This window comes from Dendropsophus ebraccatus, chromosome 9 (genome assembly GCF_027789765.1).
Source record: "Dendropsophus ebraccatus isolate aDenEbr1 chromosome 9, aDenEbr1.pat, whole genome shotgun sequence".
Classification (NCBI taxonomy): Eukaryota; Metazoa; Chordata; class Amphibia; order Anura; family Hylidae; genus Dendropsophus; species Dendropsophus ebraccatus.
The window spans coordinates 56,046,526-56,067,712 of NC_091462.1; the positions used below are offsets into that span (position 1 = coordinate 56,046,526).

Consider the following 21,187-nt stretch of genomic DNA (forward strand, 5'->3'; position numbering starts at 1 on the left):
GACCCTGGACGTAGGGTTACGTCATGGAAGTCTGTCCCCAGACGACCCATGACGTAACCTTACGTCATGGGTGGTATTCCCGCTATGAAGCGCGCTCCGGAGCGGAGCGCGCTTCATAGGAGGTGGGGGCCGGCTGCAGTGAGCAGCCGGGACCTCACCGGTAATGTCACGCTGCAGCGATCGCGCTGCCGCGTGTCATTAACCCCTTAAACGCCGCGATTGCGGCGCGACCGCAGCGTTTAAGTGTAAGTGACAGGGGGAGTCCCCTGTCACTTACCGATCGGGACCCCCGCAGTGTGACTGCGGGGGTCCCGATCGTTGAAACGGACTGCTGGAGGTCTCTTACCTGCCTCCATGCGGTCCGATCGGCGATCTGCTACACTGAGCCTGCACAGGCAGGCTCAATGAGCAGAGCGCCGATAACACTGATCAATGCTATGCCTATGGCATAGCATTCATCAGTGTAAAAATCAAACTAATGTATGTACAAGTCCCCCAAAGGGACTTCAAAAGTGTAAAAAAAAAAAGTTCAAAACACTAACACACTACCCCAAAACCCCTCCCCCAATAAAAGTCTAAATCACCCCCCTTTCCCATTATATAAATAAAACATATAAAAATAAATAAATAAATAAACATATAATATACCGTAGCGTGCGTAATTGTCCGATCTATTAAAATATAACAAGCGTCATTGCGAACGGTGAACGGCGTACACGAAAAGAGGGGAAAAAGTGCGCAGATTACCGATTTTATGTTACATTATATATTAAAAAAAATCAATAAAAAGTGATCAAAACGTCCGATCTTCACAAATATGGTATTAATAAAAACTAGAGATCATGGCGGAAAAAATGACACCCCATACAGCCCCATAGGTGAAAAAATAAAACCGTTATAAGCGTCACAATAGGCCCATTTTATTAATATTTAATTGCCAAAAAAAAGGATTTCATAAAAAAAAATATATATAACATTAGAGAATCTGTGTAACCTGCATATGGTTGTGTTCGGACTGACCTATAGCATAATGGTATCATGTCGCTGTTACCATATAGTGCATTACGTAGACACAGGAACCCCCCAAACGTTACCATATTGCATTCTTTCTTACGATTTCACCTATTTATATCTTCATAAATAATATATTTGGAATTCCATCATACATGTTATGGTAAAATGAATGACGCCATTACAAAGTACAACTATTCCTGTAAAAAACAAGCACTTACATGGCTTGTAGATAGAAAACTGAGAGTGCCAGAGCTCTTAGAAGGGGAGGAGGGAAAAACGAAAGCACTAAGATCAAAATTTGCGCGGTCCACTGGGTCATTTTGGGCCTGGTCCTCAAAGGGTTAAAGTGTCACTGTCGTGAATTTTTTTTTTGCAGAAATCAATAGTCCAGGCGATTTTAAGAAACTTTGTAATTGGGTTTATTATCCGAAAAATGCATTTTTATCATGAAAAAGCAGTTTGAAGCTCTCCCCCCTGTCTTCATTGTTCTCCTATGGAGAGAGCTAAAGAAAAGACCAAAACAGGACAACAAAGAGTTAATCTACAAATCCCTCACGGGATATCTGTTCTGACCATCACCAGTGACCTGTCTGAGCTCGGATTACAGCTGTCACCCAGCTCTGTGCCTGTAATCCTCTGTTATCTGCTTTCTGCTGCCGGCTAACTCCCTCCTTCCTCCTCCCCCCTCCCCTCTCCCTAGAGCAGACAGAGTACGTCTCCTGCAACAAGTCACAATTTTCAGATTTTTCAGAGTGGATGAAAAAGAGGAAGGAGGGGGGGACCTGGGAAAAGGCTTTTTACATGCAGATAATGGCAGATTTGGCTAATAAACCCAACTACAAAGTTTCTTAAAATCGCCTGGACTATTGATTTCTGAAAAAAAAAAAAAAAATACGACAGTGACTCTTTAATACTTGTGTTCTGATGATATGCTGGATGAGAGAATCCATCAATAAAATTCCAGTTTGAAGCAAAATGTAACTTTTCTCAATCTTTGTCACGTCTCAGTCACTGTGAGCCTTGTTTTACATGCAAGCAAAATTGCCATGCCCTCTCGTTCTTTTTCTGTTCTGCAAGTAAGACAGGGCTGGTTTTTTGATGACAGGAAGGCTACATGGCATAAATGAATATTTATGAACAGAGAGAGAGATAAGTAAATATCTAAGGTCATTCGACAACAGTACTTCATTAATGTGTCTGTATGCTCACATCCTTAATACCATCCCCTGCAAAGAGGTGACAGTAGTAACTTTGACTCAACAGACAGCATTCCTCTTTAATATCTTTATATAGGTTTTATAAATGTAATCCTTGGCATGGACTGCTGTAGAGAGGCAGATGTGGTGGTGGGAAACCTGTATAATTTGTTCTTTGGTGCATATGCGGTCATAAAAAAAAAAAAAACACACGTAAGATTATTATTACTAACCTGAAGCCCCATTTTGGACTTGTTTACTTGCGACAAATGCTTGTAATTAGAATTGTAAAGTGCTGCTAAGTGCTATATAAATGTTAGTGCTATATAAATACTAGATAAATAAAAAATATTAAATAATTATTATTTGTGGCATGATAAGTCTGCCCTGGGCTGGAGTCAACTTGAACAACAGTTTGCGTCTTGTAAAAAATTTAGCTAAATGCTAAGATATACTGTACTTTCACATGACCCGCTTTAAAAGGGATCTATCAGTTATAACTTACGCCCCAAACTGCTTACACTGTTAGGAGAAGGAGACACATGTTACCTTCCATATAGCTGTCTGTGCTTCCAGAATGTAGAAACATGCTTTTATTCTCTGTTACAAAGAGTCAAAGAGGCTTTTCCAAGCTCCAAGCTGGAATGTCTCCTACCCCCTGCCCTGCTTTATTGACACCTGGAAGCAGAGTCCAAAGCAGGGTTATATATAGAAGGGCGAGTAAGGAGGTGTTACAGCTTTCTGCTTTTCAGGAGATCAAGAAAGCCTCTTAGACTCTTCCTACTAAAGAATTTAAGCATTTTTTTTATGTTACTAAAGTACAGAATGATATATGAAAGATACCATGTGTCTCCTGACCTAAACAGCTAACAGTGTCATCTATTTGGAACATAAATTACAGCAAACAGATTTCCTTTAGGTTACAAACCCACTTGGCGGGTCTGCAGCGAGTCTCCATGCTGCGTTTTTGCAGCGAGACTCGCTGCAGATCCCGGCCCTATGCTTTTAATGGCAGACAAACACGCAGCAGGGATGTACATCCCTTCTGCGAGTTTGTCTGCAGCCCTCCCCATTAACCCCCCGGCCGCCGGAGCTGATACTTCACCTGATCCCGGCTCCGGCGGTTCCCGATGTCTTCAGCAAGCCGGAGCGGGGACCAGGTGAAGTATATGCTCCAGCCAGCCGCCCGCAGCCCTGGCCGCCCGATCGCCCCCCCGCAGCCCCGATCGCCCCCCCGCAGCCCCGATCGCCCCCCCGCAGCCCCGATCGCCCCCCCGCAGCCCCGGCCGCCCCCCGCAGCCCCGGCCGCCCGATCGCCCCCCCGCAGCCCCGGCTGCCCGATCGCCCCCCCGCAGCCCCGGCTGCCCGATCGCCCCCCCGCAGCCTCGGCCGCCCGATCGCCCCCCCGCAGCCCCGGCCGCCCGATCGCCCCCCCGCAGCCACGGCCGCCCCCCGCAGCCCCGGCCGCCCGATCGCCCCCCCCCCCCCCCCGCAGCACCGATCGCACGCCCCCCCGCAGCACCGATCGAGCGGCCGGGGCTGCAGGGGGGCGTGTAAGCGATCGGTGCTGCGGGGGGGGGGGGGGGGCGTGCGATCGGTGCTGCGGGGGGGCGAACGGGGGGGGCGGCCGGGGGGGCGATTGGGCGGCCGGGGGGGCGGCCGGGGGGGGCGATTGGGCGGCCGGGGCTGCGGGGGGGGCGATCGGGCGGCCGGGGCTGCGGGGGGGGGGGGCGATCGGGCGGCCGGGGCTGCGGGGGGGCGGCCGGGGGGGCGATCGGGCGGTCGGGGGGGCGATCGGGCGGCCGGGGCTGCGGGGGGGGGGGGCGATCGGGCGGCCGTGGCTGCGGGGGGGCGATCGGGCGGCCGAGGCTGCGGGTTGGCGATCGGGCGGCCGGGGCTGCGGGCGGCTGGCTGGAGCATATACTTCACCTGGTCCCCGCTCCGGCTTGCTGAACACATCGGGAACCGCCGGAGCCGGGATCAGGTGAAGTATCAGCTCCGGCGGCCGGGGGGTTAATGGGGAGGGCTGCAGACAAACTCGCAGCAGGGATGTACATCCCTGCTGCGTGTTTGTCTGCCATTAAAAGCATAGGGCCGGGATCTGCAGCGAGTCTCGCTGCAAAAACGCAGCATGGAGACTCGCTGCAGACCCGCCAAGTGGGTTTGTAACCTTAAAGAGTAATTATGGGAATACAACTGATGATATTACAGTGCTGCGGAGATTCAAACAGTTTCCTAGCTCCCGGCATGATATTGATACTTCATGCCGGGTGGGGAAACACTCTAGTGCAGTGATTCACCGTCCGCGCCGTCCATGCTTCACGGACACAGAATTTGTAAATCCAGCCTTAGATGAAGAACATTAACAATTATAAATTTATGATATACACAAATAATTCCAGCACTTATATAGCTCTATGAAATGCTAAAAATCTATTTTACTACTCTGGCACCTTGGTAGAGGGAGACAATAAAACATGTCAAATATGTTGATAGCTGAGCATTACTGTAAGAATAGAAGCTAATATCTTATGCTGTGTTTGGAAATATCTCCCCCGCCTGTCACTGGCCTTTGGTGAATTCTTCCTTACGCTCTGGGGTCTTGACATCTCTTATCACTAGTGAACAGCCAGGCAAGGGGCAAACAACGCAGTGCTCAGGGCCAGGTTTCTTTGGCCTGTCAAGAGCATCAGGGTTAAGTTGGACAAAGAGGCTTTCTTTGTACCAAGCAAACAATAGTGATGAATAGGAAAGTTTTTTAAGCTTAGTACAAAGATATAGATGAATGGTTTAATCCACATTATGAATATTTCATTAAGGTATAATAAGGCTCTTTATATGAAATCTCCTATTCTCTTCACTCACTTCACTGCTGCAGGAGTATGTCACCACTTAGATTAATGAAGAGATTGTGACCTTTTTAAATCTTGTCACCTACATAACAGTGGAGGTAACCATTTTGTTGCCACACTTGTATTCATACGAAGAGCGAGGCATAACAGAATAGTAGGAATCTGTGGCAGATAAAGCCTCTGTGAATCACAATTTTGTAGCTATGTGCTGCGGCAATGTATAAGTTACAGCTCTTGTTTCAGATGACTTTTTTTGTATTCTTCCTTAAAAGCATACTTTTTTGTAGTTGGGTTGTATAACTAGATACACTAATCATAAAATTATAACTGCCTGTTAAATTGACCCATTGGGGCATAGACACCACAAGACCTCTGAAGGTGTCCTGTAGTTTCCTGTAGTTAGCAGCAGATCCTTTAGGTCCTGTAAGTTGCTAGGTGGGGCTTCCATAGATCAGAGATAGATATCTGAGGAATCTTGAGGCCAGGACTAGGGATGGTCCGAACAGAGTTCGGTTCGGGTTCGTACGAACCCGAACCCTCGGTAATGATCCCCGCTGTCTCTGCGGGAGGACCGTCTGGAAAACTGGGATACAGCCATAGCCATAGGCTGTATCCCAGTTTTCCAGGCGTTACTCCCGCTGTATCCGCCTGCTCCACGGAGCGGGCAGACAGCGGGAATCTGCTGCCGAGCGTTCGGGTTCATACGAACCCGAACCTCGGCAGGTTCGGACCATCCCTAGTCAGGACATTAGCATGAGCACTTGATGATGTTCCTCAATCCATTCCCATGCAGTTTTTTAAGTAATAAAGTGATGTACATTGTATGCAACAATGTTTTGGTAAGTCATACTTGTCAAAGTAACTTTAACTTTGTAACTGCATCATTTAATGGCTATTTACAAATATGTAATGGTAAATTGAGAAGGATTAGAAAAAGGATTAAAAAAAAAAGATAGCAGAGGCACTAAGGGTCAAATTTTTTAAAGTCTGTCTGGAACAGGCCAGAAACCTGAGCTGGCTTAAGTTTTTTGCCTGCTGTGCAGCAGCCTCTGCTACACTGCATTTATCAAGAGGCATGGGCCTCTTGATAAATCCAGTAGAAGGAAACCGGGGAAATTTTAAATTAGATGTGTGCAAAAAAAAAAGCTTGCAAGGTCAAAGTTAACGGTATATTGACTTAACTACTTGGGAATGGCAGTAAGACAAAGCTATCACCTGGTGCCACCAGAAATCTGAAGAGCCAGGTAGTCAAAACTCTCACATTTCTGCAAAAGACTTGCAGAAAAATGAAGCAGTGAAACAAAGCCTGGAATTTTCTGGAGCTATGGATCTGCAATACGTCTGGAGGAGGAAGAATGAAGTATTTCCTAAAAAGAGCACCCTGTTTACAGTGAAACGATGGGGCTGCTTCGTTTTATCTGGCACAGGAAACCTGCAGCAGGTTGAAGATGTATTAAAACAAGTTTTAGAAAATCCTAGAGAAAACATCATGCCTTCTATGAATGAAGCTGAAGTTTGTGCATCATTTACATAGAAACATAGAAGATTGTCGGCAGAAAAAGACCACTGGGTCCATCTAGTCTGCCCTTTTAGTATTTTCTTTCTTATTATCTTAGGATAGATATATGTTTATCCCAGGCAGGTTTAAATTCTGTTATTGTAGATTTACCAACCACCTCTGCTGGAAGTTAGTTCCAGGTATCTACTACTCTTACAGTTAAATAATATTTTCTCACATTGCTTCTGATCTTTCCCCCAACTAACCTCTCACTGTGTCCTCTTGTTCTTGAGCTCAGTTTTTTTTTTTTTACTAAAAACACTTCCCTCCTGAACCTTATTTAGTCCTTTAACATACTTAAAGGTTTCAATCATGTCCCCCCTTTCCCTTCTTTCCTCCAGACTATTCAGATTCAAATCCTTAAGGTTTCCTGATATGGTTTATGCCTCACACCCTTCACCATTTTTGTAGTTCGTCTTTGGACCCGTTCTATTTTATCAATGTCCTTTTTTAGGTGAGGTCTCCAGAACTGGGCACAGTATTGCAGATGTGGTCTCACCAGAGCTCTATACAGCGGGATCCCAATCTCCCTCTTCCTACCAGTTATACCTCTAGCTATACACCCCAGCATACGATTTGCTTTCCCCACCACCTGGTTGCACTGGTGACTCATTTTAAGGCTGTCAGAAATCACTACCCCTAAATCCTTCTCTTCTGAAGTCTTTTCCAACACAGTACTGCCGATGTGATACTCGGATAGAGGATTCCTCCTCCCCAAGTGCATTATTTTACATTTGGAAACATTGAACTTCAATTTCCAATGTTTGGACCACTTATCTAGCAAAGCTAAATCATTTTCCATATTGCTGACACCTCCAGGTATATCAACCCTATTGCTCACTTTTGTGTCATCAGCAAACAGACAAACTTTACCTACCAAACCTTTGACCTTCCAACTTACCCTTAAGGCCTTATTCACACATCCCAAAATTTATGGATCTGTATTTCCATATTCGAGTTAGTACACATTGATGTCTATTGGGCTATTTACACTCAGTAGATTACAAGATTATTGGTGAACCTAAAGGAAAACTCCAGGTAGAGGTTAAAAAAATGAAACTTCTGCTTAAGCATAACGCATTACCTGTCTATCTCAGTTTTGTAACTACCAAAATCCATGTGTTTTTTTTTTTTTTTTTTGGGGGGGGGGTTGTTCTGTTTTGTGTTTCTGTCCTTCCTGGTTGATGAGTTCCCAGAATGCAATGCTTTTCCTCAGCTGATCATCACAGCCCCCCCCCCATCACAATCAGTAAAATTAGTGCAGCACCTGCTTCTTTCTGGCCGGACAGAGATGGTGAATCAGAAGACATTGTGAATTGGCCCAGAGGCAGTTTTTTTTCACTTCCTGGATTTCTATCAGCTACCAGTGTGGCAGAACCGCACAGATACGGTAATACATGGTATAGACACGTCTATATAACTTTTAATGTTTTTTTTTAATAGAAAACAAGTTTTTCTTATCCGGAGTTCCCCTTTAAGGTCATTTTCCATGGGAAATGAACTAAGACTCCACAGGAATGCCTGTCTTTGCATCATGTTAGCGAAGCATTATTTTACTGTAATGACCTGCTGCAAAATACTAAAGATGCTTGGCATGAAGGGATTGAATATTTCCAAGACTTCAGTAGTCATTTGAAGTGTACCTATCGTGAAGTACACTGACCCAATCGGCTTGAAATTCATTCTGCTGCCAGAAATTCAGGTGTCCATGGATATTGCCAGGTTGGTACTGTGCACAAGCCCAATTGAAATAGAATGGGGGCCATATGCAGTAATGACACAGCATGGTCTTAATAATAGAGGCAGAATGGATTTCACGCTAATCAGGTACAGGTACACTTTAAGGCTGGGTTCACACGCTGTAACTGTGCGGCTGTATTTTTTATGCGGCTGTAAATGTGCGGGTGAAACTACTGCCGTGGGAAAAAATAGACATGCGGCTCAAAACACACGGTCATTTACTTGGAAATCTGGTTCAACTAAAAATAAGAAATAAAATGTTAAGAAAGTGATGCAAAAACCTCTGGATGCATCTGGGAAAGCAGGGAACACAGTTACATGAATCGCTATTACCAGGGTTTGCGATCCTCTGCACTATAGCCGATGTCTCTCATGGTTAATATATTGAATTAATAAAACACATTTTCTTTGTAATAAAGTCACTTTTATTGTTCAATAATTAAATGTAAACGATTCCATCATTTTGCAATTAAATATACTGTTAAAATAAATATATATATAAATAAATGTATATTTATATATATATTTATTTTTTGACAGTATATTTAATTGCACAATGATGGATTCGTTAGAATTAAATTATTGAACAAAGAAACTGTATTTAAACGAAAATGTGTTTTCTTCATTAAATATTAATTAGTACAGGAAGCTCTATAAGCCGTTAATTCATATATTCATATATATATAACTTTAATGAAAACATCAAATGTTTCTTCTAATTATGTTATCACAATAGCATTATTAGAAGAAACATTTAGAATTATATGTGCGCTCAGCTGATTGGCTGTTCGGCTGAGCGCACATATAATAAGCCGGTCCGCAGTACAGTGACTTCATTGTGCTGCGGACCAGCGAAGAGGACACATCGGGGTGAGTATAGAGCTCTCCCCACCCCCTCCCCGGCACTGCACCCCTCCCAGCAAGGAAGGGGGGTCACTTAACCCCTTCCTTGCTGGGATGGGTGCATTCTGACATCAGTCTGGCCCCCAAGGGGTTAAGGGGGATGCAATACATCCTCCCTTAACCCCTTGGGGGCCAGACTGTAAGCAGCGATCTGTAAAGATGCTGCATACTGTAAGGTGCACAACACCGCTCACAATGATGGGTGTTGTGCTCCTGTTTGTGTGTTTTTTGTGTGTTTCTCCCTTTTTGTTTTTCAGATATCGGTATCCTGGGGATTACGTCGGATTCCATGGACTACGTCGATGACCGGCGGTTGTTCTTTGAATTTTTTTTAATAAAATGGTCAATGAGGGGTGTGGGGGTGTTTTTATTTGAATAAAAAAATTTGTAAACTTGTGTCTTGTCTTTATTTCTTTACTTTATAGACTTAGTAGTGGAAGCCGTCTAATAGACGGAATCCATTACTAAGTTGGGGCCTAGTGTTAGCCGGTATAAAATGGCTAACACTAACCCCCCTATTATTACCCCAGTACCCAATGCCACCAGGGGTACTGGGAAGAGCCGGGTGCCAGTGGTCCCGGAGCGTCAAAATTGGCGCTCCTGGACCGGGTGGCAGCAGGCTGGTAAGATTTAGGCTGGGAAGAGCCATTGTTTTAGGCCCTCCCCAGCCTAAATCTTACCAGCCTGCTGCCGCCCGGTACGGGAGCGCCAATTTTGACGCTCCGGGACCACTGGCACCCGGCTCTTCCCAGTACCCCTGGTGGCATTGGGTACTGGGGTAATAATAGGGGGTTAGTGTTAGCCATTTTATACCGGCTAACACTAGGCCCCAACTTAGTAATGGATTCCGTCTATTAGACGGCTTTCACTACTAAGTCTATAAAGTAAAGAAATAAAGACAACACACAAGTTTACAAATTTTTTTATTCAAATAAAAACACCCCCACACCCCTCATTGACCATTTTATTAAAAAAAATTCAAAGAACAACCGCCGGTCATCGACGTAGTCCATGGAATCCGACGTAATCCCCAGGATACCGATATCTGAAAAACAAAAAGGGAGAAACACACAAAAAACACACAAACAGGAGCACAACACCCATCATTGTGAGCGGTGTTGTGCACCTTACAGTATGCAGCATCTTTACAGATCGCTGCTTACAGTCTGGCCCCCAAGGGGTTAAGGGAGGTTGTATTGCATCCCCCTTAACCCCTTGGGGGCCAGACTGATGTCGGACTGCACCCATCCCAGCAAGGAAGAGGTTAAGTGATCCCCCCTTCCTTGCTGGGAGGGGTGCAGTGCCGGGGAGGGGGTGGGGAGAGCTCTATACTCACCCCGATGTGTCCTCTTCGCTGGTCCGCAGCACAATGAAGTGACTGTACTGCGGACCGGCTCATTATATGTGCGCTGAGCCGATCAGCCAATCAGCTGAGCGCACATATAATTCTAAATGTTTCTTCTAATAATGCTATTGTGATAACATAATTAGAAGAAACATTTGATGTTTTCATTAAAGTAAAGTGATGATTAGTACAGAATGCTCTATTGCCGGCATATGAATTAACGGCTTATAGAGCTTCCTGTACTAATTAATATTTAATGAATAAAACACATTTTCGTTGAAATAAATTCAGTTTCGTTGGTCAATAATTTAATTCTAACGAATCCATCATTGTGCAATTCAATATACTGTCAAAAAATAAATATATAGATAAATATACATTTATTTATATATCTATTTTTTTTAACAGTATATTTAATAGCAAAATGATGGATTCGTTAGAAATAAATTATTGATCAACGAAAGTGTCTTGATTACAAAGAAAATGTGTTTGATTAATTTAATATATTAACTATTAGAGGCATCGGCATTCGGCATCATTGTCGGCTATTTTTGAAGTACTCTGTACGGACCGCCTGTCAATCCTCGGCTGCATGTTCAGCCGCAAACAATGGTCTTGTTCATTTTTTACGGGTCCGTTTACGATAGGGCCGTAGATTCAGAGATAGTGTGCACTGTGCAACCGTATATCCTATACTTCCAAGGATACACACGAACCACCAAAAATACCGCCGCACAATTACAGCCGCAAATACAGCCGCACTCTTACAACGTGTGAACCGAGCCCCCAATGGCATTTTGGAGAAATTTGTAATATTTGTTGTGTGGAGCACTTTACATCGTCCTTGTTTCATTGTTTTTTTTTGTGTGTTTTTTTTTTCAAACAGTTGAAAATTTAGAAATTCTGCTAATAAACCTAATTTGCAACAGAGTGGAACTATTTTGATTACAACTGTATGTTTCAGGGAATGATTGTGTAAAACTTTTAATATTTAAGTTAATTTGAACAGTTGACGGGTTATACAAGTGTAGATTGATAAGTAATTATTTTCCGCAAGTTACAGGTCTTACATATTAATTAGCTGCTTAACTTTTTTGAGTAGAATTTTTTCATGTTATAAAGGACTACATTTTGCAGTTTATATAACTTTTTTTAACTCTTCCGTCTAATGTTGACTTCTTGCCTTGCACCAGGCAGGAAAATAATTAGACCCATGTTTGCTTTCTTCTGTTGACACCTTTAGTGCTGAATACATTTTTTCTCTGGGGAATCTTTGATGAAAGCTTAAGACAGAGCTTATGAGCTTAATAAGAGTTTATTTTTTTTCTGTTGCCCTACAGCTTATATGAATCTCATCCCAGTAAAGTTCAGTTTTAATGCATTAGAACTGCTCAGGCAATTCATCTTTATAGTAAATCAGATTTGGTAATTCTCCAGGAATAAAATTCACAGTGTAAAACCTTTAAAACATTAAAGCAGAACATTTATAGCAGCACTTTCTAGTCTTTAACTTTTTTTATTCTGTAATCTGCCCGGGGCTGCTCCAAATTTCTCTCAGGTGTGGTAATAAAATCTAATCAGCAGCAGTTCCACCCCCATTCAATCTCAGCTGATCTGCCCATTAAGTAGCCGAATGACAGATAAACCTTTAGCACATACTGTACCCTGGGGAAATTACAGGATCTTTCATTTGGTTTCTTCATGGGTGTAGTATGTATAAAACATCTTAGCAGTATCCAAAAGTGACATTTTGGTCCAAATCTTGTTGAAAATGACTTATGCAATGCTTCATTGATCTACTTGATTTGTTATCCTCTCTGCTGGCCAATTTTCTGTTTCAGGTGAGAGGAAGATTTGATAAAGCTGTACCATGGTTGATTGCAAAGATGTCTTTATAGTCATTTTTCATAATATATATATATATATATATATATATATATATATATATATATATATATATATGTATTTTTTATTTATTTTTTTCATATTTTTCTTCTACCGTGCTGTGTAGCAATCTGTTTTAAATTTGTCCCTTGGGAAGGATAAAGAAAAGTTAAATTTCTGCCGTTTGATCAGTTAAGGTGGCCAAAATTCCCATACATGTGATATGTGTCTTTGAAAGAGTTACAAGTGTAGTCCTAATATTTACTTCTTCTCATTTACCGGCTATGCAGCAATGTTTTACATCCAGGGGTCTCCCAGGAACCTGTGGCAGCAAGACCTGTCCCTTTTGCTCCCAGGCGTTCGGAAAATCAGTCAACATATCTCAGTCAAAATATAATACACAATGAGAATTATTGGAAGTTTATCGTTTCCTAAATCAGGATTCTTTGGGGGCGGGGGGGGGGGGGGGGGAGGATGATTCCCTGAGGGTTTCCTACTCGAATACAGTGAGCCAGGTTAACTATTCCAAATGCACTAGAATTCTGGCTCAAGTTGCATAGGGATAATCATGTGTTTTAGACTCTTGTACCTTGACAAGGATCACAACGTAAGAGGAAAGCAGCATGGCTTCTGTCTGGCTGTGAGTGCAAACATTTTGTCAGCCAACTATGGTGTCTTTACACAGAGAGATTTATTTGACAGATTTTTAAAGCCAAAGCCAGGAATGGATTTGAGAAGAGGAGAAAACGCAGTCTTTTCTTTGACCTGTTCTCTGTTTATAGTCTGTTCCTGGCTTTGGCTTCAAAAATCTGTCAGATAAATCTGTGTAAATGTACCCTTAGAATAGGCAGTTTAAGGCTATGTTCACACATACTGTTAAATTTGCATTAATTACCACTATTTTTTCACTGAAAAAACAGCACTATTTTACCACAATTGCACAATTTGTGACAAAATAGTGCTATTTAACATTAATTAAATGCTATGTTTGAAGATAGCCTTATGGTGCGTTTACACAGGTAGATTTATCTGACAGATTTTGGAGAAATCTGTCTTACCTTTATGACCTGTTCCCTGTTTATAGTCTGTTCCTGGCTTTGGCTTAAAAAATCTGTTAGATAAATCTGCCTGTGTAAACGCAGCATAACACTGTACCATTTGCAGCTGTTTCATTACAGTGCTGCAAATATTCAAACACCTTGCCCATTCGGGGTATTATATTGATATATGATGCCGGGCGCTGAAAGAGTCTACTGCAGGCCTTCCCGTCCGTAGGATCCATAGAATATGGGAATAAGCCTAATTCTGACATCACATTCTCCAGGCATGCAGTCTTTTGTTAGTAGACACCTTTCAATGTCACATTGAAGCAGTGTTCCATCTTGCCTTTACATCGAGAGATTTATCTGACAGATTTTTGCAGCTAAAGGCTATGTTCACACAACTTTTTCACAGCTCCGTTTAAAATGATGCATCGTATTGAAGTCAATTAAATTGTGGCAAAAATGGATGTCTTTTTAAATAGCAAAGGTGTCCACCCTTTGTCTTTTTTTGACGTTTTGTGAACATAGCCAAAGCCAGTAATGGAGTTGAAAAGAGGAGAAATCTCAGTCTTTCTTTTATGACCTGTTTTCTGTTTATAGTCTGTTCCTGGCTTTGGATTCAAAAATCAGTCAGATAAATATCTCTGTGTGAAGGCACCCTTAGAATCATAACACTTTTATTTTTCCACCTACAGGGCTGGTTGGGGGCTTATTTTTTGCACCATGATGTCGTTTTCAATAAGTATCATTTTGCTGGAAAAGAAAATTTTTGATTGCTTTTTAGTATTATTTTTTCCTGATGCTTAGTTAAAAATAAATTAGCAATCCATGTGTGTTCCCAACCCTCCTCCCCCGTTTACTCTTTTAATAAATTGGGCAATTAAAAAGTATAGTATAAGGCCATGTTCACAGAACGAGTTTCAGTGGCCGTTATTTCATACTCAAACTTGTTCCCCAAGCTGTTGCAAAACTACAGTTCTTGTTGTGGCAGTGCATGATAGGTATTGTACTTTTTCAGCAGCTTGGGGGAACATTGGGCAAGCATTGTGTAGCTGTGTAGCTTTGGATTCCAGCAGTTTGGTGAATGCAGCTCTGGCTTTTGTAGGTAGTATGATACGATGTGCGTATGTAAGTGTGGTCCAGACTGGAGTGGCTTTGTGCCTTTCATTGCACAATTTTAAAATAGTTGTATCTGTGAAATCATATGTACCAGTAGTGGTGTAAATTTTTGTGTAATGAAGCAAAAATTTTTACTTTTCTATGTTAAAAGACATACAGAAGTAAAACAATGAAAATATATGTTCACACTTTTAACTGGTACTGTGTGATTATATATATATATATATATATATATATATATATATATATATATATATATATTTTATCCCCTGATTGCACCTGAGCGCAAGGTGTGTACTAGAGTGGGGAGGGAATGGCAGGTCCCACTACCAAACCTACCTGCCATTCCAATAAAATCCAGGCCTTACATTACAAAATAATAGCTCAGCAGAATATTTCTGCTGAACCACACAGCTTTCCTGGAGTTTACCATCTCATCCCAGATAGCAGCCAATATATTAATTATACATTAGTGATTGTGTATATAATATTTATTTCATTTTTAGATTTTCATAATTATATTTTCACATACCAGTTTAATCATTCAGTGTACCTCATTCAGTTTTTTCATGCACACTTTTACAGATACTAAATTAATAAAACTGTTTGACTTCAGTTTTCACTTATTTTATTTGATCACTTTATACAAGTGTCCTTAACTTCAAAATAACTTCTATGATTATTAAATAATTGATGCTCAGAAATTAAGCTGAGTTCAAATACTTGTCTTGCAAGGTCTTAAAGCAATCCTCTAGTCTCCCACTTACTGTAGCTTATTCCCTCATTATTTATATGGCAATTACCTGGTAATCATCTTTTTCTCACCAGTGGCTTAGTACATTGGTAATCATTAGTAATAATTCCGCTCTTGCTGTACTCTTAATCTCATCAACTCACTTTTTGGTGAGGCCCTAGTAGAATTGTGTTATGCACAGCAACCAATCTACAGAGACAGAGGTGTAGGGGGAAGGGAAAGAGCAGAAACCTAAACCAATGACATAGGAGGGGTCTTTCAGTCTACCTTACACACTCTGTAGGCACTGAGGCTAAATTGTAGTTATAGATCACAGCACTGCCCTAATGGAGGTCAGCTAAGAAACAATCAAGATGTAAAGTAGATGAAAATAGGTAGCAGGTAAGCAGTGACGTCCTTCAGGTTTATGTGGGTTTTTTACATTGCAAAGGTTAAAAGTAGAGATGAGTGAACCTCGAGCATGCTCGAGTCCATCCGAACCCGAACTTTCGGCATTTGATTAGCGGTGGCTGCTGAACTTCAATAAAGCCCTAAGGCCATGTGGAACACATGGATATAGTCATTGGCTGTATCCATGTTTTTCAGACAACCTTAGACCTTTATCCAAGTTCAGCAGCCCCCACTAATCAAATGCCGATCGTTCGGGTTCGGAAGGACTCGAACCTGAACCCGGTTCGCTCATCTCTAGTTAAAAGCAGTGGATAAAACCTGCAAGAATAACTGGCATGCTAGGAAATAAAACCTGCAGTGCATCTCACCTTGTTCTATAGAGTTTAGAGCAGCATGTAGAAGAGATTTCTTTAAACTGAATTCACTACGCTTGTAATGTAGATTACAGTAAATTAGTAGCCCGGGATATACAGTGACCATATATTGGTACTTACCAGTTCTATGCCAGCTCAGCAGACCATAAAAATGATGACACTTCTATCCAGAGACATAAAAGTAACATTTTAGATTAGGCTCCACTCTGCAACCATGTAGTTGTAGTAGTTAGGACCCTCTGTGTTCTCACACAGTATACTTGGGTTCCCTCTGTAGCACCATAGAGTAGTAAGGCCCCTTTGTGCCCCCATATAGTATTATACCTCTTTGTGCCAGTCAATGTATAAATTAGGTTCTCTTTGTGCCCCATATAGTAGCAATGCCCTCTCTGTACATCCATATAGTAGTTAGTCCCACTCAGGTAATCCACTCAGTAGTTATCCCCACCATAGATAGTATCCCTCAAAAAGCAACCCTTTGTAGGGAACCCCTTCCCCACATCGTAGTTAGCCTTCAAGTGTGAAAATTAGTCTTCCTAGTAGGTAGGAATCCCTCGTATAGCTAGTCGTTCACCTGTAACATAAAATAAAAAAAATCTCACCTGGCTCCTGTGCAGTCCACTGGTGGCTGCATTCCCCCCCCCCCCCCCTCCTTGTGCATATCTGCCTGTGCCATAGACTCCATTCTATGGTCAGGCAGATTCCACCTTCTGTGTCAAGAATTAAAGGATTCATTCTGTGCGTGGACAGCGGAATCTGCCTGTTCATAGAATGAAGTCCATGAAAAAGTCAGATATGCGCGCTGCCGCAAGCTGGGGAATCTGCGGCGGGTGATCCTCTAGGATTCTGTAGTGTGCGCATACCCTAAGAGGACAAGACAGGAACATACTCTGTAAAGGAGCCAGGGGTCAGATCTTGAACTAATGCAACAGGCAGAGCATATGAAAGACAACACAAAAGTTTAGTCGGGAACAAGGCTGATGTGAAGCTTAAAGAAGAAGTCCGGCGAAAATTTAAAGTATTGTATTGCTCCCCCCCCCCCCAAAAAAAAAAAAAAAAAAAAAAAGTCCCCCATATACACTTATTAGGGGAAATGCACATGAAGTGCTTTTTTCCCTGCACTTACTACTGCATCAAGGCTTCACTTCCTGGATAAAATGGTGATGTCACTTCCTGGATAAAATGGTGGTGTCACAACCCGACTCCCAGAGCTTTGCGGGCTGTGGCTGCTGGAGAGGATGATGGCAGGGGGTGCTCAGTGTCCCTCCAGTGCCCTGTGTCCCTCAGTGTCCCCCTGCCATCATCCCCTCCAGCAGCCACAGCCCGCACAGCTCTGGTAGTCGGGTCGTGACATCACCATTTTATCTAGGAAGTGAAGCCTTGATGCAGTAGTAAGTGCAGGGAAAAAAGCACTTTATAAGCATTGCTCGTAATAAGTGTATATCGATGACTTGTTTAACTTTTGAGGGGCAATACAATACTTTCATAAAAATTTTCTGCCGGACTTTAATATCAGTACTAAACAGCAAAAATTACAACACAGGAACAAGAACCAGTACTGGATAAATCTCAAACAATGAGTAAAGTGTGACCAAAAACTCCTTTTAGAGAGGACCTCTGGTCAAAAGAAGAAAAAAATAGTTTTTTTTGTTTGTCATTTGCCTAAGCCATCTGACACTGCTGTGCATTGGAGACTGCATAGCCATGACATGAACCAAAAGGGCAATGGTGAAGAACAGAAGGCAAAGCAGGAGCAAAGAAAGTGTACAGGTGCCTTACAAGAGGATGCTAGCAGGAGACAAGGCCACTCACTGCAACATAACGCTGGAACTAGGTAGGGTAAGTAATACCTATATTTAGAGGAACACTGCATGAGACCTAATACTTCCAAACCGACTAAGCCTATTAAATTTGAAATAAATTGCTTTTACTTTAATAAACAGGGTAATTTAATAAATGTAAATGACCCAACAAATTTAAATTTCTGGAGTGTTACAAGAATACTTATGAATGCAACCGAATTTTAATTAGCCTGCCATTTTTATGAGTTTCAAGCTGATAATGTGGTTGTTTATGATATATATCCAAGACTGCTTTTTATTTTGTCATAATTCATTTAGCACAGCATCTTTACATGATTTTTTCAACTAAATTATAGAAAAGGAAATAAATGCTATTTAGTAGTAATTCATTTAAAATGAAGCATTGCAGTAGAATCTATAAGAATCAATTCACCAAATGATAAAAACCTAAACACAGGATTTTCTAAAAATGCAATGAAGACCTTTTTTTATTGTATGTGAAAATCCTCAATCTGAATTTAAAGTGACACTATCACCCCTATTTTGCATTATGATTTTTCTACACCGGTGTAAACGGTAAACTTTGCAGTTTTCATACCTTATTTTATATCCTATGTCATGGTGCTTGTTCCACTAAACAGTGATCTTTTATCATCTGTGGTTCTGCTACCTCGATGGTGCTTCACAGCCGCCTTTTAGCCTCGTCCATACCGCCACCATAGGCCCCGCCCATCCTTGATGGCAACCGTTTGTATCGGCCGACCTAGAGGGGGTGGGGCCTAGACCCTTAGGCCGGCGAGGGGTTGGGGCCTATGTACGATGACTTTATGGAGGGACAGGGCCTACGGTGGTGATGTGGGCTGGGCTAAGTGGCTCTGTGGCTGTGAAGCCCCGCCCAGGTAGCACAATCCGCAGATGATAAAAGATCACTTTTTACTGGAACAAGCACCATGACATATGATATAAAATAAGGTATGAAGAATGCAAAGTTTACACCTGTGTAGAAAAGTGATAATGCAAAAAGGGGAAAGTACAAACCTAAATTCTGTGGTCATTTAGAAGTGGCAATAGCCAAAACACTATGAAATATTTAAAACTCTGTCCTAAGCACAATATGGATTTAAAGCAGTTCAAATTATCATTTCCTCCATAGCATAGAGAAAGATGGGAAATGTTCAAGATATGAGACCCATGTAAACGGCCATTATTATAAAATATGAATGTACATAATAATGTGAACTTGGCATACAATGTGTAACATTTTAATTTTATTTATTTTTATTTTTTTTTCAGAAAGGTGAATCGGAGAGCCACGTTGTTACGCCAGAGAAAGTGGCACAGATGACCTTTGAGATTCCACTTAATGACTCCGGATCAGCTGGATTAGGAGTTAGTCTAAAAGGAAACAAGTCCAGAGACACCAGCACTGATTTGGGAATCTTCATTAAGTCCATCATTCATGGAGGAGCTGCCTTCAAGGTATGAAACTTTAAGATGAACATTATAGATGGCTTACGTTATAGTCAAGTGTCTTTATATTTACCTTATTTGGCTGTACACAATACATTTTATTGCTGGCTTTTTCCGAAGCCATTCAAAAAATTACTATAACTGTAGTCCTTGACTAGAAATGAGCATACTCTATACCGGATGTCACCCGGCTGCTGTCGGTAGCTGGGGGCTGCTGCTAATAGCTAGTATGGAGCGATAGTCTGTGCTAGCTATTTAACATTTAGATGCTACTGAAAAATCTGTTAAATAATTCTAAAGTAGCGGAAAACAATATGTGGGTCCGTTAACTCCAGATGGGTACGACCCAGTGGTAAGAAATCAAAATATAATCACCGTAGCAAATGGACCACCGTAGGTCAGTTAAAACTTAACTTTTAATTATAGATCATAAATTATTAAAAATATGCGCTTATAACAATACACACCTGTGAACACTAATAAACCATAACACATACAAAAATGGACAAAGATATAAAAGAGATATAGGGCAGGTATAACCCAAATATGGATGGGTGGGTTATGCGGTAAGGGAGAGACAAAGGGGATGTGTGCCCTGCTCTACAAGCAAAATAGTCTTGCCCTGCCTTTTGGGGGACCCACCTCCTTAATAGGGTGGCCCCAACCACGGTGTCGGTCCCTACTCTCACTAAGTGGAGCTCGAGGCCTCCTGGGGCCGTTTTACATCAGCGATTGCCTAATCTTGTCTCCAGTAGGTGGAATCAAGCTTGTGCAGAAATAAAGGGTCAATGCAGTACTGCATTATCTCTATGAGCAATCATGGTATTGCTCATTAAAGTGTCTTAAGGGGGACTTAAAAAGTGTGTAAAAAAAGAAGACTTTTTTTGTTTGTTTTTAAATATAAATGTGGTACTATAGATCGTTTTAGTTAAGATTTTTTACTCTGAAACATTGAAATCATGAAAAAAACAAATAGGTAGCAAATGTCACTGTAAGGCTATATTCTCCAGGTTTCTTTTTTTACATGAAAAAAGACTGTCTTTTGATAAAGACAGACATAATTAATGAACATTAATGACGTCTATCTTTAATGAGCATTAATGACGTCTGTCTTTATCAAAATATGTTTTTTTTCCACGTAAAAAAGACATTATGGTAGCATAAGTGTAGAAACGTACAACTATGCTACATTATTTAAATGTTGTCAAAACCATTCCGCAGTAAACGGTGCCTTGTTTTACTGGTGGGGTTTTCATCATGGATATTTGTCCATTTACATCAATTTTCTCTATATCTCAGCAGATTTTGATATTTTGGTTTTTAACATTTGCATTCTGTTTATGTTAATATTTTTCATCTGCCACCAACCTGCCGAGTCAGCTAATCTCTGCCATTAAACTACACAACAGCAAATTTTCAGTCTATGTTAAACAGACAACCATAGCATCAATCACCCAGGATTTCTTGTCAATGCCCTGTACTTCGCCCATGTTCCTTACTGTAAGAGAAATAGAGATAAATTGTTTATAGGAAGGACAATGGCAAGAAAGTTTATTTAAAGGCAGTTTACTCCCTTAAGTGAATTACAAAACAAAACATTATGAACTCTTTTATTATATGGTGTTAAAATGTAATTTGCCCATACATACTGTATATTCTACAAGGGTTGAAGAAATAAATGTTCATCTTCAAGCACCTGTAAAATATATTAGGTTGTGATATTAATACATGACCGTATTACGT

The 21,187-nt window shown here is 41.5% G+C and overlaps 1 protein-coding gene across 6 annotated transcripts in view; it reads left to right on the plus strand.

The window, feature by feature from the left end:
• PARD3B (par-3 family cell polarity regulator beta) overlaps nucleotides 1–21,187 on the plus strand; it is a 926,479-nt gene that overhangs the window by 282,325 nt on the left and 622,967 nt on the right. For all 6 annotated transcript variants that reach the window (XM_069983415.1, XM_069983416.1, XM_069983417.1 and 3 more), the window contains one exon: nucleotides 19,268–19,453. In XM_069983415.1, coding sequence (XP_069839516.1) covers nucleotides 19,268–19,453 — 186 coding nt within the window. The remainder of the gene's footprint in view (nucleotides 1–19,267; nucleotides 19,454–21,187) is intronic.